The 17,902-nt window shown below is 41.7% G+C and overlaps 2 protein-coding genes across 2 annotated transcripts; one reads left to right on the forward strand and one right to left on the reverse strand.

Annotated features, from left to right (window-relative positions):
• Positions 1-5,406: 5,406 nt before the first annotated feature.
• On the forward strand, positions 5,407-7,410 carry LOC129101812 (piggyBac transposable element-derived protein 4-like). Its single transcript, XM_054611745.1, has 2 exons — positions 5,407-5,415; positions 5,692-7,410. The coding sequence occupies exons 1-2, from the start codon at positions 5,407-5,409 to the stop codon at positions 7,408-7,410; spliced, it is 1,728 nt and encodes a 575-aa protein (XP_054467720.1).
• A 6,540-nt stretch (positions 7,411-13,950) lies between these two features.
• On the reverse strand, positions 13,951-17,744 carry LOC129101814 (arrestin domain-containing protein 3-like). The gene is made up of 6 exons (XM_054611747.1): positions 17,486-17,744; positions 17,333-17,393; positions 17,097-17,244; positions 16,901-16,997; positions 14,860-15,116; positions 13,951-14,199 (listed from the first exon to the last, which is right to left on the reverse strand). The coding sequence occupies exons 1-6, from the start codon at positions 17,742-17,744 to the stop codon at positions 13,951-13,953; spliced, it is 1,071 nt and encodes a 356-aa protein (XP_054467722.1).
• Between the last annotated feature and the right edge of the window lie 158 nt (positions 17,745-17,902).

Consider the following 17,902-nt stretch of genomic DNA (forward strand, 5'->3'; position numbering starts at 1 on the left):
CCTTTTCTTTTTTGTTTGCTGAAGTCGTGAGAATGTTTAGGTTCAGTATCTCAAGTCAGTTTGTAATTTCCATTTAAAGGACCGGGTCCTTTTCATCTTTAAAAGATTGGCTAATACCAAAATGAGGAGCCAATTACAGTGGTAAGTACCAAAAAAAATACTTAAGAGTAGTGGTAGACGTTGTGCCACAGGATTTAAGAGATTTGTAGGGTGTCCCTCTCACACATACACACACATGCAGCACCCCATACACAACTTTGTTCTATGACCTGGAGTGTGCATCAAGGGATGCTAACAAGGTCCATATGTGGTCACTTCCTCCCTCCACTGACCAAACATGAGGGGGCAGTATCAACAGGACTACAGAATCCATTGATTTACTTTCAAGAGGAAGAAGAAAGACACAAAGAGACATTTGCAAGCTTCCTGGCAAAATAACTGTCTTTGACAGAGGGATGTGCATGAAGCATCTGAACAGGAATTGTTTTGCTTCCCATCATAGATCATGTAATTGGGCATTGGCATTTGGGGAGGCAGACTCCAAATCCAGTCTGTAACATGTACTGAGCAAAACAGAGAAACCCAAGAGAGAAGCAACTGTGACTGTAATGGTCCTGAAGAGAAAGGACAATTTGATTTAAATCTCATATCTCACAGTATTTTGGATGAATGTGGATCAACTTGTTCCTGGCAGAACAGTGCCAAACCGTGCTTGTTGCAGAATCTTATATGGCTGCAGTTAAGCTCCTACAAGTCAGATTTTGGCTAGAGGCAACATTTCAAATATCAAAGGCTGCTTCTTACAACATATTTTAAACTACAGTAAGACTGACAGCATATTGATTGCATCATGTGGGCTCAGTGGTTGTAAATTAATTTGTCATGAATCTCTTACCTTAGAAGTTCATGGGAAATATATTTACCAGGTGTCATGTTATCAGTTGAGATTGAAGCGACTGTTATCCTGTTAATGAAGTACTACTCATGTCCACACTTGATACTGAAATACAGGACCAGTAAAGGGAAACATGGACCCATGGAGTTTAGGCACACGTTGCTCTTACAGACACTTCCAATAACCTTGTTTTTGTGTTTAGAGTTTAGGTAAAAAACTGCTATAAATGATCTTTAGATGCCATGTTAGTGCAACACACTGTAGATCTTCCATGTGAGTTGCCAACATCTGCCAGCAAAATAAAGGGATTGTTTGTTACTTACTGTACTGATAAATAAACTGCACGCAACACCCACAATCTGTTTGTTGATATTTTCCCATCCAGGCCATTTGGAACTAATTAAAGGAAACATGTAAACAGTTTTTGTAATCAGCGTGACTCCGAAGGATGATTTATTGTTAATAATAAAATCAGAACAGCACATTAAACTGGAAGGGATGAGCCAGCGATACATGCATAACATTCATTACGTTTCAAACCAATAGTTAAGCACAGTTTCCCACAGATGAGTACAAAGGGTGGTGTGAATTACGGACATATGTCAGAGGATTAGTGACATTCTTCAAAACTATTGTTGTATTTGTTTATTACAATCCGAAAAGGGTTCCGGTTCTTCTCTCTATGCTGCAGACAAAACACTTTTGCACAATCCCCTAATGTGCCATATTTTGTGGTCTTTGATGCGTCATTGTGGAAATCTGTCCCTGGGTTTTATGTCACATGACAACAACAACAACAACAAAAGCACTTCTTGGAACTTAGAAACATTTGAAAGCGTTAAAAGTTTCCTGCATAGGGATTCATTTCAAGGGAAACATCTCAAGGCAATATTTTTTAACTCATAAACCAATAATTATCAGCTGGGAAGTTCATATTGAACAGTTTCACTCTCTGAAGTCTGCAGGCTCATTTTCTGTCGTATTGTTAAGTATCTATTATAAAACACCAAGCAAAATGGTCTCATGTATCTTCAAAAACAGTAGAATTCCTCTATCGATATGTAAGTCTTCAAACCACCTTTCTAACATTCATTAATGGAGGGTAACGTCAGTTAAGGCAGTTCAAACTATATTTGCAAACATGTTTAACTTTGCTGTCTTGTATACTTTCATTTTACACAATGATAAGCTCACCTACCTCACCTTACCTTTGTCAGAACGGAGATATGCCTTCGAACGGCAGCCAACATGAAACCTGAAAATTACGATAATTAAAAAGATGAATTGATGAATTACTGTAAAATTACGCTACGTCACATGTTTAATTTGGCAAAGACAAGAACTATCAGAGGCCCTGCTGAGGGGCCAAGACCAGAGTCTCACTGACATGGTCTGTCTGTCCTGGCCCAGCACTACAGGCGTAATGAGGAACATCTGGCCTGATAAACAATAGCAAAGTCAGAACTTGGTGTGTGAGAGGCAGAGAGATACACTTACATTAAAGCTTTTTAATCCACTGCTCTGTTAAGAGAACTTTGTGCACATAAAAAGCACAAAACATAATATTCAGTACAGTGAAGACACCTTCCTCCCTCTGTATTCTGTGTTATACCTCCATCTAGTGGTTATGTGAATAAATAATTGCTCTGTAGCATAACTTGTTGCTTACCACAAAGTATGTATTCATATCTAATACAGAGTACAGATGTCATATGGTTGTTTTCTTTTAAGGTCATTTTTTTTTTATATGCAGAAAATAAACACTGAAGAATGCCTGATTGCCTTTGAACAAACAGTCTGTTCTCTGGTATAATTGTATGACTGTTCATTGTCATTATGATCATTTGGAATGTCAGTATGATTAACACTAACAAACAAGAACACTGGTGAGCAGATTGTTGGCCTCTGTACACGCTAGATTCTTACAGCATCTACATTTTTATGTAAGTATAGCATTAATGCTTTATGGCATAGATGATCTTAATAATACTCTTCTTTGTTATCAGTGAATATATCATAGTATCAGACTTACACTTTGACAATGAGAAAAAAAACACACCTTGAAACACTTTCCATCTCTACTCCAATTTTGCCGAAGTGCTGATGAAAAGCTACTTTGCTCAACTACCACCAGAGGGCAGTGTGACATTGTTGCCTAAAGGGAGGGGGCAACCAGGTGAGTGTTTTTGTGTTTTTCAAGGTCAGTGTTACAGTATCACATTGATCATTTGGGAAGGTAATAGTGTTCTCAAAATGTAACAAATTCATGTCATGGCTGTCCTGAAAACACCTATTGGTTTATTTAGAAAATACTCTGTAGTCAGAGTCAATCTGAGCAGTCATGTGACAGATTATGATCACCCTTCTGTTTAAACGAGACGATGTTACCAACAAACCCACTACATTGCTAATGATTTGCTTTCCCAATTCAGATCACATCATCTAAGACTAAAGATGCCACAGGCAGTGGGAGAGACATCACTATTAATAAGCCTCACGCGCACACAAACACACACACACACACACACACACACACACACACACACACACACACACACACACACACACACAGCATACACTGTAAGGGAACGACAAAGATGAGTGAAGGGTTGTTCAGTCTTCAGCAGGGGCTGCAGTGGTTGCACCATTTGCTCACATGCACACACACACACACACACACACACGCACACGCACACACACACACACCCACACACACAGAGAAAGAGAGAAACCATCTCTGAACTCATCCATGAGAAAAGGATCTGAGCTGTGGAGGAGCTGAGTTAGCCGTACACACACACTCACACAGACACACACACACTGAGCCCCCATTGGTCGGCGTCTCTCCACCCCACCGCGAGAGTCTCTGAGGGGTCTGCTGCAGTACTGCTCTGCTCCAGGGGCCTGGAAACGCTGGAGTGAGATTTTTTTTTTCCTTAATTCTATTTTTGGGCTGAATATCGGAGGTCCACAGCCTCCCTTATTTTCCACTGTATTCCAACATACTGGTTCCCAGTGTACACTGCTCGTACAGCCTCAGTGCAGATACAAACAGCAGTAAGGCCTGTAGCTCAGGCAGGCAACGTGATACCACTGAGACAACAAGAATCTGTGCAATAAGCTAGTGAGGAAGGACACATAAATTGTGCCTCTGCTGCAGGGCCCTAGGGCAGCAACCCAGTGCTCAGCCAGCCATGTAGACCCAGGCCACGGCTAAAAGAATTTGGGAAGGACCCTTCCTGCTGCCCATCCCCCCATAAGTGAAGACAGGACTTAACCAGTCTCCTCCCAAGTGAGCAAGGAATCCTCAACCAGAGTTTTGTTGTTTTGAGGTCAAACCCAAACGTCTCGTTTTACGTTTTCCTGCCTACTGTTGTAACGAGAGTGATTGAATAAGCACTTTACGTGTGGTTAATAACACTGCATCAATCAACAGACTAAATACGCCGCATTGTATTTCATTTGCAATAGCATTATGATGGTGGGAGAGTATTGAAAACATTTGAAGTGGACAATCCACTAAGATCACAAAGGCTACAGCACAGGGGGGGGGTTACACCTGAGGGAGACCACTTCATAATAAAGGCACATCAACAAAAACAGGTATGACTGCAGTCATAAGCAGAACTAAATTGTTATATTGAAATGTGCGTAATGTAATGGACTTTCTGTTGTAAATATTTACACAGATAACGTTCATTAAAATGCCCGGCAGAGGATCAATCAATCTCATTAAGGGGAAGCTCTTCATCCTCAGCCCTGGAGTAAAATACAAGAGTATCTGCCCACATTCATAAAATAGAGGGAGGTCCCTAATTCCACAATAGCCTATAGGGCTTCAGATTCATGTAGGAACCTGTCAGAGGAAAGAAGCATGTTTATGAATGAACAAGCTTCTCTGCCAGAGTTCAGTGTGTAGTTTTTTTTTTAGCAAAAGGATGGCTATGGAGTCCAGTGTGTTGTGGAAACACCAATCATTGCACTTAAATTCATTTGGTGTGAGTTTCACACATTTGCATGCATACATAAATGAGATTTGGGTGCACAAATGATACCATTTTAGGGGGATTTAGTGTATTCTGTGTTGCCTACACTTAGAAACTTCCCAGATTTTAAGTTGGTCAGACAGCTGATTGACAGCTTTTGGGTTTCTGTACCTCCACGGCCTCAGAGATGGGTATTGATAGTGGTGAATGCCAGCGGGCATTAGAACAGCAAGCGGCCATCTGCCAGCCTAGCGAACTAGCAACCCCACCAGCTGCAGTCGCAAAACGCCCTACAAAGCAGGACATGCATGCAGCTTCTGACGTCTGCGGCCACACTGCTGCTGCAAAGCCCAGAGAACCAGGAGCGGAAACAATGAGAACCAGGCTCAGAAACACCGCATAGAAGGTCCACGAGCAGCAGGAGAAGAGGAGTCCTTTAGGTGCACATTTCGGATGACCGGTTCGTGTGATTATAGCATATACATCAAAAAAGAGACTCATGCAGGGGCACTTTAATACCCCGACATGGCGACGGCAAGAAAAGGGAGAGAGCTTTTTACTATTTTGGAAACTAGCGCGGATACAGAAAGTAGCGCCCAAGACGCTCCGCTTAATCTATCATCTGATGTGAAGTGGTTTGAGATTCCGTATAGAAAGCCAGACGAGGAAGACGAGGAAGACGGGTTGCGAGAAGAAGAAGAAGAAGAGGAGGAAGAGGAGGAGGAGGAGGCTGCAGACGCGGCCGGCGGCAGCTTCATCGCAGGAGGAGGCTGCAACATAATTCTGGTCACTGGGAGCAATGGGATCCAGCACGACGAGGAGGAGTACGCAGAGGACTGGTGTTATTCTACCTCCACTAACTGCTCTGATACCACCTCCAACGACTCGGATATTGATTTCTCCGATCTGGAGGAGGAGGAGGAGCGCAGGAGCTTCTTCAGCCTGGAAGACGAGTCGGACTCGGATTGCACGTCTGCTGACTTCTGGGGTGAACCTGACCAGGTGATCTCCATAGAACCGTTCTCCGCCGTCAGTGGGCCTCAGCACTCGCTGGGGGACGATGCTGACACCCGTGACTATTTCCGGATACTCTTCCCAGATTCTCTTTTTGAACACATGGTAGAACAAACAAACAAATACGCCCTCTATCGGCAAAGGAGGAGTGGGAAATCAGACCCCCACTGGCACCCCACTGATGTCAGAGAGATGAGAGCTTATGCAGGTTTGAACATTCTGATGGGCATCAACCAGCTTCCAGACACTGGGATGTACTGGGCCAGTGACATTTTCATAGGCAATGCAGGCTTTAAAAAAACCATGACAGCCAGGCGCTTTGAGAAGCTCACCCAGTATCTCCAGCTGTGCGACCGTGAAACCGAGCCTGTGCGTGGAGAGCGCGGCTATGACGCCCTCTTCAAAATCAGGCCTCTCCTTGATGTGGTGGAGAACACCATGTGGGATGCGTACACGCCAAACCGCTGTCTGACCATAGACAAGTGCGCCATTGTCATGAAGGGACGTTTCTCCCCCACCCAGTACATGCCCTCCAAGCCCCTGAAGAAAGGGCTGACAGTGTGGATGCTGTGTGACTCGCGCACTGGCTACTGCCATCGGGCCAAGATCTACGTAGGCAGGCCCAGTGAAGACGAGGCGACGGCCTACCTGGGCCACAGGGTGGTGACCTCCCTGGTGCGTGGCCTGGAGGGTCAGTACCACCATCTCTTCATGGACAGCTTCTTCACCTCAGTGCCCCTCCTCCAGCGGCTGCTGAGGGATGGACTGTACGCCTGCGGGCCCACCCAGCCGGGGCGCAAAGGTTACCCGGAGGTGCTGCGCCCCCGTAATGTCGGAAAGCTGTCCCAGGGGGAGTTCTACCAATGTCAGCGGGGCAACCTGGTCGCCACGGTGACGAGGGACGCCAAGGTGGTCAGCTGCCTCTCCACCAACTCCGCTCCTGGGATTGTGGGCATCAGTCCGGGTCGGCAGCAGGTGGAGATGGAGGGCGAGGGCGAGAGCGACAGCATGAACTGCTCAGGTTTGTCTTTCGGCGTCCCTCGACCCCTGCCCTTGCTGTTGTACCAGGAGAACATGAGGGGTGTTGACCTGTGCGACCAGCTGAGAGAGTGCTACCAGGTCGGCAGGCCATGTAAGAAGTGGTGGCGCTACTTCCTGTGGTTCTACGTCAATCTGTGCATCGTCAACGCCTACATCATCCTGAGGGAGAGCAGAGGGGGCGCGCCGCCGGCGGGCTTCAACGGCAAGCAGTTTACCCAGCGCCACTTCCGGGTGCGCCTGGCTCAGCAGCTGATTGGAGACTACCAAGGGGCGAGGGGCATGGAGCGGGCAGCACGCAAGAGACACGCAGATTCACCCATAGAGTACGGACACCGCCTGGAGCGCATGTCAGAGCGCTCTCGCCGTTGCAGGAACTGCACCAACAAGGGACTGCGTCATGAAAGCGTGTTCGGCTGCAAGATATGCAATGTCCACCTATGCAGGGGAGGCTGCTTCTCTGAGTTTCATAAATAACAATGAACTGCTTTTTGTTTTTATATCCTTTCTGTAATCAAACAATTTTTGTAAACCGTAAAACAAAGTGTAATTCCAAAGGTTACCACTACAAGTGCACAATATAGTCACAGACTTTATGTAGAACTAGTTTTAGGATAGAAGTATTATTGCACGTATCATAGAGAAAATAAACTGAGAAACTGTAGATTATTTGAATTAGTATAGAATGTTTTGGCAACTTGCCTTCTGTAAAACTGACAGAATTGCCTTGTGTCACTTTTTTATACGTTTAAAATATTGAGAAGGATTTTATACAAAAAAGAAGAAATCAAACTTTTCTGCACTTACAATAGATCAGAAAATGTTTACTATGGGAAGTTTATCTCTCTCCTTTTCCAAAATAAAATATTCTTCATGATGTACTTAACTGAATGACCTTCTTTTTTTTTGGTGTCGTATTGAAGCTTGAATAACACCGACATAGTTTATATCAAAGAGGAAAGACAGTGTGAGTATGATAATAAAATCTAAGCATTAACTGAATTTACACTGGTTTGAATGAGGCTCAGCTTTGCTTGCTCCCGGACCTTCTCACACATGAAAGTCTGTGCGTCTCTGGGCCTTCAAGGGGATACAGCTTGGAGCAATTAGAGAGCAGAAAAAGCCCCTCAGTACTCTCCAGCCAACGGACCTAGTAATGCCATTTCTTTCTCCAACCGCACTACTTCCACAGAGCCATCTGTGGCCCTACTCCACTGGGTCCAAACTCAAAACCAGATACTTGTCACTTACTTGATTGAAAAATGGAAGAAAGATGATAGAAAACCAGCTTTTTGTGGGAAGAACCTTTATGTTTAAGTAATACAAAAGTCTGAGGACATTCATTTGAATCAACTAAATCAGCATGTTCACAATTATTAAAGGATCAAAGCTGCCCATGCTATCCCGAGAGAGGAGAAATAAAAAAATCATTGAATTAAGAAATATTTGTGACTAGCGTTAAACATAATGTGTATTTTCATCAATGCTTTTCTGTCCACGGTGATCAGGCTGTTTGTAAGCAGAGATTCAGCAGGTCCGACTAGCCGTCTCCTGTGTCTCTTCCGGAGGTCTTTCTTCTTCCTCTCTCTCTTTCTCCAGCACACTGTCTATCTACATCTCTCTCTCTCTCTCTCTCTCTCTCTCCCTCCTCAGGCTCTGCTGTGCCATCCTACACATTCAAATACAGGAACACACACACACACACACACACACACACACACACACACACACACACACACACACACACACACACACACACACACACACACACACACACACTACACACATACCCTCCCTTCCCCTTCACTCCGCTCTCTTGCTCGCTCTCTCAGCCGTTCTCCAGCTGGGAGAGGGTTAGTCAACTGGACGGCCATCCCGCTGATCTGCGGGAGCCCCTTTGGGGAGTTACCATGGCAACCGTGGCCGATGAAGACAGGGAGTCGCCAGCAGGCCTGCATGGTTGTCATGGTACTAGCTCTGGCTACGGAGGTGGGAGGTGCCAGAGGCCACACCTCCCTACCCCTTTCTCCAAAACCAGGCATGGTGTGTGTGTGCGTGTGTTTTTGTGTCTTTGTGTGGGTGTGTTTGTGTGTGTCTGTGTGTGTGTGTGTGTGTGTGTGTGTGTGTGTGTGTGTGTGTGTGTGTGCATGTAGGGAGGGAGCTGGCTGGCTGACAGCCTGCACACTGCACACGGAGCCAGACTGGTTACCAGGCAGGCTCTGCTACAGCACAGCCGACACCATGACTGCTGCCAAAAATGAAAAGAATGACATGAAACTGCTGATCTGGAGATGTCTTCATGCAGGTGTAGGATTCATACATATGAGTAATCTGTCTCACTGTGTTCTGCATCAAATAGAATCACACTAAAGTCTATTTTATTTTATTTAAGATACACCCTGCTGCTTTATAGATATCTTCATGCAGGTGTGGGAGACATAATTAGCTTTTTTTATATCTGAACTGCATACTGTGCTACTTAAAACAAAGTTCTGTGCTGTTCAATCAAACAGGTTTTAGACCCTGTATTTTCCATTTTTCCAACATTTACTGAGTTAATTCAATGGCTGTCTCACCCACATAGTCATTATACTATCAATGTTATTACAGCTACTTACAATAAGTGGTACATAAAAGCTGTTTGACATATGATTTGAATTACATTTGATGTGTTTCTACTCAAATATTAATACATTTTCTAACATGCTCAAGTAACACACAAGTCAATTGCAGCAAATGTGAGTTGAAATATGAGCTTAACTTTTCAATTCCCACAACACCATCGCAGAGTATGTGTACACCTGAACAGCAAGATCTGAAGCATGTGATTGTTGGTCACTCTGGTGCTTTTGTATTAATAATGTAGTGAGTAATCTCTTCTTGTGGGCTGAACGTGAAATCGTGAAGACTTATTTGTGCGTCAGAACCAAACACTGTTCTCTCTCTCTGGGTAGGTGGGTGTGCTGTGGGCTATGTGGTGTCACAATAGCCAGATCTAATGTTTCCAGGATGGATCCCAACCATAAAATGCTCAGCTCTCAACATGTTTCCCCTCCTGGGCAGAGAAAGATCTCTGAGTCTCTGTCAAGAACATGGGCCTGGTTTCACTTAAGAACTGCTGGTTGGGTAACACATGTACTGTTAGAATCGTGAATGTGCCTTTTGTTTAATACTTTCCTCTGTTGCAAAATGGGTCCATGGACAAAGATGAGCATTAGAAAACCCTCAACATCTAGTTCTCTCCTGCTGAGTCATTGTTTGTCTCTCTGCTGAGGTGTATGAATGTTCATTCCCAACAGTCACAACTGTGACGACAAATTACTTCTTAAATGTAAATTATTCATATCTGTTCAAATTAATTAGTATCTAATATAGAAGAAGCCTGTCTGTCTTATTAGAGGACTTCCCCTAGTTCCCCTAACATCAAAAGCAGCTTTTTACATAGAATACTCCAGAGCAGTAGGAGAGAGTAACTAAGTACATTTTAACAAGTACAGTTCAGTGCAATTTTTAGGTAGTTATTACAGATTTGGGAACCAGAACTATATGTTTTCCTTCTCTCCTACACATTAAACTAACCTACCTTACTGTGTATGAAGTATAAAACTAGCTACAACTTCACCAGCTACAACAGTAAAATGCATAGATGCATCATTATTAATCTTATAATGTCAAAGGTGGTAATATGTAATTCACAGGTGGGACAGTAATGGAGTCTTTTTACATTGTGGTGTTGGAACTTTTACTTAAGTAAAGGATCTGAGTACTTGGTTTGAAGTCCAAACACTCAAATGAATCAACTATTACTGGGAGGCTGTGTTGAGACACACATCTCCATCTAGTGGACAAGAGAGCATACAGTGAATTATACGGCACTTCAGGTAGTTTGAACTAAATTAAAAGCAGCTACATTACACAGTCTTTCTGTGTTGTTGTTATTATTATGAGTCTTTTTTGCTCCTGGTCATAAACCATGGATACACCTGTCTCTAGATCTATTGCATATTTTTAACCAGGAAGGTTTTTAAACCAGATGGATCTCTTTGGTTTTTGTAGATGTGGTTTTGGCGAGCCCAGCAAAATGACCAGAGGAAGTTTGATCTCTGAGTCTCTTGCCAGAGGGACATCAAGAGTGACCTGCAACCAAAGAAACACAACTTATAGTACTGTTCTGTACCATATCATTATCATTGTGTCTTACGATGGATTCACTCTGGCTCTGAGCGAGCAGGTTGAGAACAGGAGAACGTGACTGAACAGGTCGGGCTGTAATATGACACTTGTCCTACATGTAACCGTCATTAGCCCCCCCCATCCCCTCCCCTTCCGTTATCATGCGTGACACAATATGCACCTATAAATACCTTGAGTCTGTACTCGAGCTTCATCATGCAGCAGTTGAAGAAGGTTGGGTGGAGTTGTGGGGGGATACTCAGAACTTTGGTTATGGACTGACTGGTCCCAGCAATAGGGTCTCCTGTCCAAAAGAGGGTCTCATTTGTGTGTACAATCCTCTTTGACTGAGCAACAAAGGTCTGCTTTTCACACAGGTAGAATTTAGGTGTTACTGTGCGTGCAGAGTCATTGAGTACCTCCACGGAGACACCGATTGCTTCACCTATTTATATTTAGGAGGGAAAATAACATCATTAAGGTTTCATTCACTCAGCAAAAATATATATTCACTCAGAAAAAATATATATTCTTAGTGAAATCTGTTTACCTTGCTTTACTCCCAGTTTTTCGGAGGTAACATTCATAGCAACCTTTGCAGAGCCATAAAATGAAATCCTGGTTGCATATTGTTGTTCCTGCCATATAGAAACATACGCTGTCAAGAAGTCAAATCTTTAAATACCAGTTTGAGCTGGTATTAGCTCCATGGATGATTATTATAGTGTAATTATAAACCTGAACACACAGTTGGGAACTAAAAGCAAAACCTTATTTAAGTACAAAGGTAAATCTATTCCATACCTTTAGTCCGATGATTATCATTTCTGATCTGGAGGCAAAGGGGAACTCAGACTTGGTCAGAAAAGGGATCTCAGTCTTGGTTTTGTGGACAAGCCAGATCGACTGAGTCAGCTGTGCTCGCAAACTATATGTTATTTTGCCCCATTTCCCCTCGTAAGATGAAGGCATATCCCTGTAAGCAAATATTACCAAGACATAATGAAGTTACTTTATTTCACCAGCTGGTAAGGAAATTTGTTTTTTATAAATATATATATGAATATATATTCCACACTCACGTATTTGGAATCACAAAGGTGAATGGATACACATTTCTACCAGATCGGATGATTTCTGAACCTTATAAAAATAAATATTGTTGTTAATTGCACACTCATCAATTTGTTTAGAGACTATAAAAAATCTGGCAGACATTGTGACAATACTAACCATCTCCTTTGTTTTTATCCTGAATAAAAATATGCTCAAAACAAAAGTAAATCTTCTTGTCGCTGTGCTTCCCTTTGGCTTGTCCTTCTTCTTCGTGCCATGTTACTTTAGCTTTTCCTTTGGCTTTGACCAAAAAACACTGCACTTTGGTTTCCCTGCTGGTCACCACTGTCACCCTGCCAGAGAGGGTGTCACCGGGAGAGAAGGTGCCTCGTTCATTCACCTTGTTGTAATCCACCGAGATATGCTTTACAGTCATGATAAGGCTACATCAAATAACCTTACCAAAAGTAACGGATAAATAATTCCTTTGTACCGGAAGCAGGTTTGTCTTGATCCACGGCTGTATTGAAGTGGGGCCTTTTGTTGACGAGCAAGGATCAGGCAAGGTTGACTTATACGCTGTAGCAGTAGACTTCTCCACAAGCTGTATCTGTGTCACACCATGTGATCAAGAGCTGCAGGTGTCACTTTCACACAGGTAACTCTAGCCGGCAGCCTTGCTGGCTAAATTAGGCCAAATAAATTGAGAGATTTGAACAAAGGAACATCTAGAACAACTTGGTGTCAAAGTAAAAAGTACTTTTATCTGCTAAAAGGGTGGCCTGGTGCTAACAGCTTCAAAGTCAGTATACGTTACTCAACCTTTCTATTGACATAAAATAATGCTGATTGCCTTAAACTTGCTATAGCTTGATGATGGATCTGTTCAAGATGGAGGTCAGTTGTTTTCTAGTGATGGCAATCTGCATAGTCACACTCTGTTTGCTGCGAGAAACCGCAGGCTCAATCTTATCTTTAAAAAATAGAAAATTGTGCAAAATATTGACATATACTATATATAGTTGTAAGTATCAATACAATTAAAGTTAGTAAGACATTTCAATCTCCCTGTGGGTTTATACACGCTGACATCAATAAAATCATGAGTTGAAACAGTTAAGGCATCTTTACTGGTCAAATGCAAATATATACATGTATGAATATACAGCCACCTCACTTTGTATTAATTGATTAAGAAAATATAGTAGTAGTAGAATAGTATAGTATCTATTCTAGAAATGATGTTGTGTATAATTTTAGGAAACATCTCCAATAAATATTGATGTAATATTGACAGTACAACATGTGCAGTGTTACTATATGTTAAGTCACCAGTAATTATGTACAACTTTGTTCTTGAGGTCATATTGATTTAAGACAGCTGGTGAAAATATAGTTCGTATAAACATAACACTGAGATTATGAAAATAATATTGATTCACAATAAAATAAAATAAAAAATGTTTTGATCACCAACATGACTGGGAACTGTCAAAAAAATGATACTGTCACTATTGTTAGAACCAGTGGTGTTATTACAAAAGTAGAAAAACATTTTATTAAAAGCATCTTACATTATGCAGCTCCATATATTAACATGAGCATGATAAAATACAATAAAATCTCTATACAAACTGTGGGCACCGAGTTGCATTGTGGGTAACTTAGATGCCAGATTTTAAAAAAACAAAGAGGAATTTATGGCATAAAAGAGACAATATCGTTACTTTTTTTAACAGTCCAATCGTGACTCTGTTAAAAGAGTGCAAAGCTTTATCTGTGGATTATTTACAGATCACCCGCATAGTTGCTAGAAGGGTACATTGCATATGCTGCATAGGGAGGTGGGGGATCCACAGGTCTGGGTGCTGGTTGTGGTTGAGGCGTCATGCTCCAGGGCACTTGGTCCTGGTTCCCAAACGCTTCAAATCCTAAACCAGCAGGTGTTTTTTCCATAGCAGAGACCTCAAAGGAAGGAAGGACGACTATAGGGAGTTTGATCTCTGGGTCCGGAGCGTATTTGATATCTAGTTGGATCTGTGAGAAACATTGCTGATGTTATATTGTTGGATTTGTTCACCAGAATAGCGCACAGTATTAAATACAGTCACATTTATTTACATACTGTGTGAATAACCGACTTCTTTGGCAAACACTATGAACGATGAAGGAGGAATGGGTTAAAAGTCTCCAAATGTTGGCATTCAGAACTGTTTTCTTATTTTGTAAGATTAATTAATTTCTTACAGTTTTCCTTTGCTAGTTTGTTTTGTTTTGTTTACTGTAGGTTTTCTCTCTCTGTTGTTTGTGGAATTAATTAGGTGTTCTGCCTTTTTACGAGTTACTTTAAGTGTTTGCTGGGTCATTTTACAATAACAGTCAGTTAAGAAAAATAGTCCCGTTGTTATTTGGTATATTTCATATGATATCATAAGTGCTAAGCCCTTCCCTAGAAAGCATTTTTGTTTATAATATCACTATATCACTTTTTAATTTGATGTCACCTGTAACTGAAAAATGAAACCTCATTCACTAACAAAAGAACAATAAAAAACGAAACATGGAAAAGCCCACAAGTTTTCCAAATAGAAGCTATTCTAACAAAACAGTAATCAATATATGAACAGAACAATAGCACAGAGAGAGGAATGCAGGATGACCTTCCGCATCTTTTGACCACAATATAATGAAGTTTACCTTCAGCCTGTACTCCTGCTTGAGGATGGAGCAGTTCAAGATGGAGGGAGGTAGTTCCCTGGGGATGGTGATCACCTTGGTCACGGTCTCTTTCCCAGATGATGCAATGGAGTCAATCTTCTCCTTAAGGATCTCATTTGTGGAAACTCTCCTGCGACCCTGGGCGAAGAAACTTGTCTTCTCATACAGTATGAATTTGGGCTTCACTGAACGAGTTGACTGGTTGCTGACTTCAACCGTGACTTTGAGAGCCTCGCCTGTAAAATGGAGAAAATAAAGCTGGTCAATATGTAGCCCCCATCAGTATTTGATATCAGTTACAATTCTGCTTTAGGATAATGTGTATGCCCACGCAGTGTGTTTCTCTATGATAGACCATAGGGTGACCACATGCCAACGTAACAGAAAAAAAGGGCTTTGTTGTTACTGAAGACAATATTAAACTTTTAGGAGTATCTTGACACCAGGCTGATCAATGATGCCATGAACTCAATCAATGAAGAGCATTCATTTTGAAACTTCTATAAATCAATAGAGAGAATATTTAAGCAAAAGCTCACCACAGGCCGTTGTATGTTGTGATTCAATCACTTTGCTTCTTGTTGGGCTGAACAATGCCTTTTAGCATTCATGTAATCACAACATATCACGGACTGAAATGATCCCATCATATATGGCACATTCCAATGTGACTAGTCATCTATTCATAAATGATAAAGTCCACCATAAAATAGGCCTTCCTGGGCTGGCAACCTGCTCATATCGAGGCGGTTGCTATGAATGCGGTTGCTATGGAACTTAACCTACAAGAGCAGCTAACATATACATATATTTTTTTTCATCACAGACAAGCGCTATATTGCTTTCATTATTTTGTATAGTATAATAGATTTTGTATGTTGCCATTTAATGTGCAACCACTGAAAAACTGTCCAGCGTCAGTAGGATGACTTTGATAGCTGCTTGTACTAGGCTTGCCTTTATTTGTTCGGCAGAAGTGTGTTGCTTGGGGTGGTGACGATGTTGCACCGGTCCCCGAGTTTCAGTTGCCAACAGCTCTGGAGGGAGGTTTTACACTCATGGCCTTAAACTCTCTTAGTGTCAAGACTCCCATTAGATATGGCGGCTTTGAACCAATCAGTTGCTTGATTTGAACTACATGTTTTATAAATTACTATCTACCATTGTCCAAGATTAGCATTAATATATAAACCATTCCAAGGTTGAGCTGAGTATTATACAATCCTGCAAACATTAGAGCTATAGGGGAAAAAACTGCCAGGCCAATATATCGGCAGATATTAGCTTATTGCACGTATCAGTGTGTATGTCACCAATCAGTAACAAGAACTTGCAGTAAAGAAATGTCAAAGTAGCTTTGAGGTCATTTAGAAACAGTGTCACCATTACATACTTTAATGTGACCTCTAGGTTTTTTATACGACTTGCTTATATTGATGTATCGGCTGATTATATCGTTATCGGACTCCTAAATATCAATATTATATTGTCCTCAAAATCATCAGTCAGGCTATAGTTAATATAAACTAAACATCCAATACAATCTAAATGTATCTGACAAAACCTGTTAGAATACAAGTTAAAAACAATCATTAAGACCATAAACCTATAGTCTCATTTGATGTCACTGAACAAGATTTTCTTTCTTCGATTGACTATTCAGTCATTTATGGAGACGAACACGTGCTAGCTGATAGAACTTTCCATTTTCCCATGGCTGAATTTACCTCCCCCACACTTTTCACCTTCTGTGTATGGATGTGAGGCTCTCTTTTCTCAGCATCCATTCATTCTCGTGACCAAACAAAAACAGTTCGACACGTGACTCAGTTCCTGACAGTTTAGGGAGGAGTCAGTAGTTATCAAACAAGACTTTTTGACGTTTCCTTGAGGAAGCACGTAGATAATTCTACACTCAACAAATACCTGCTCTACACATAACCAAGGGAGGTGTGTGTTGAGTTACTGAACAAGGAAAGGCTTGTAAATCTAAATTAACCAGATGGGGGATTATTATTACCTTGCTTGTATCCCATCCGCTGGGTGTGAACTTCCATTGAAATGTTTCCAGAGCCAAAAACTTTGACAGATTTATCCTTGCACCCATGCTGAGGATCCTATAAGAACAGACCCCACCTCAGATCAGAACAGTCTCTTCTGCTTAGACAACATTTATCATGAAATGGTTGTAGTTTTGAAGATGCATTATTTCTTACCATAAGTCCGGGAATATCCATGTTTGCTTTGGACACAAATGTGAAGTGGGTTTTCGCCTCTTTTGTCAGCTTCATTGATTGTTTAAGCTCTGCCTTCAATTTATGTACAATATTGCCTATGCAGGTTTTGAAAGAGGATGGGATTTTCCTGTGAAGTACACATATAGAACATTTAAATGACCTTAAAAGCAGTTAAACATCCATCTAAAATAAAGATCAAATAATGAAACTGGTACCTGTCAGGAATCGTGAAGGTAAAAGGAAATACATGTCTTCCTTTACCAATGACCTCAGTGCCTGGAACAGAATGCCTATTATAAGTCCTTAAACAGTATAATAATAATGAATCATTGTCTGAAATTAATAATTGTGTTAATTTGACACTTTACCATCTTGTCTTGCCTCTCTCAAGATCTGATGTTTGACATCATAGTATTTCTCGTCGGCCCAGTACACTCGATATTGATTTTGTCCATAATGTTCAGTCCATCTGACCCGAGCTTCTCCTTTTGCTGTAAAAACAAGTGATTGGATTCTAGTTTCCTTAGAAACCTCCACGATGATTCTTCCATTAATGGTATCTCCATTTGTAAAGGTGTTTTTGCTGTTGATGGCATCATATTCAATTGAAAAGTTTTTGATGGTCATTTTCCACAAAGAAATACAGTGGAAAATCCAAATCTCTGAAAGAAAAGTCTTGTAAACCCTGACCACCTGCTTCACCCTGTATATATCTGATCTCAGGCATGCAAATCTTGTTAAACCTGCTTTTCTCTTCTGCGCCTACAGGTGACGGACACACATGC

Source organism: Anoplopoma fimbria, chromosome 13 (assembly GCF_027596085.1).
Source record: "Anoplopoma fimbria isolate UVic2021 breed Golden Eagle Sablefish chromosome 13, Afim_UVic_2022, whole genome shotgun sequence".
NCBI classification, from domain to species: domain Eukaryota; kingdom Metazoa; phylum Chordata; class Actinopteri; order Perciformes; family Anoplopomatidae; genus Anoplopoma; species Anoplopoma fimbria.

Excerpts from the sequence above, each read along its gene's own strand:
- LOC129101814 (XM_054611747.1), bottom strand. The coding sequence starts at position 17,744 with ATGACCATCAAAAACTTTTCAATTGAATATGATGCCATCAACAGCAAA. Across the intron at positions 17,245-17,332 it reads ACCTTCACGATTCCTGACAG|GAAAATCCCATCCTCTTTCA; the intron begins GTACCAGTTTCA and ends TGTACTTCACAG. Across the intron at positions 16,998-17,096 it reads TGGATATTCCCGGACTTATG|GATCCTCAGCATGGGTGCAA; the intron begins GTAAGAAATAAT and ends CTGTTCTTATAG.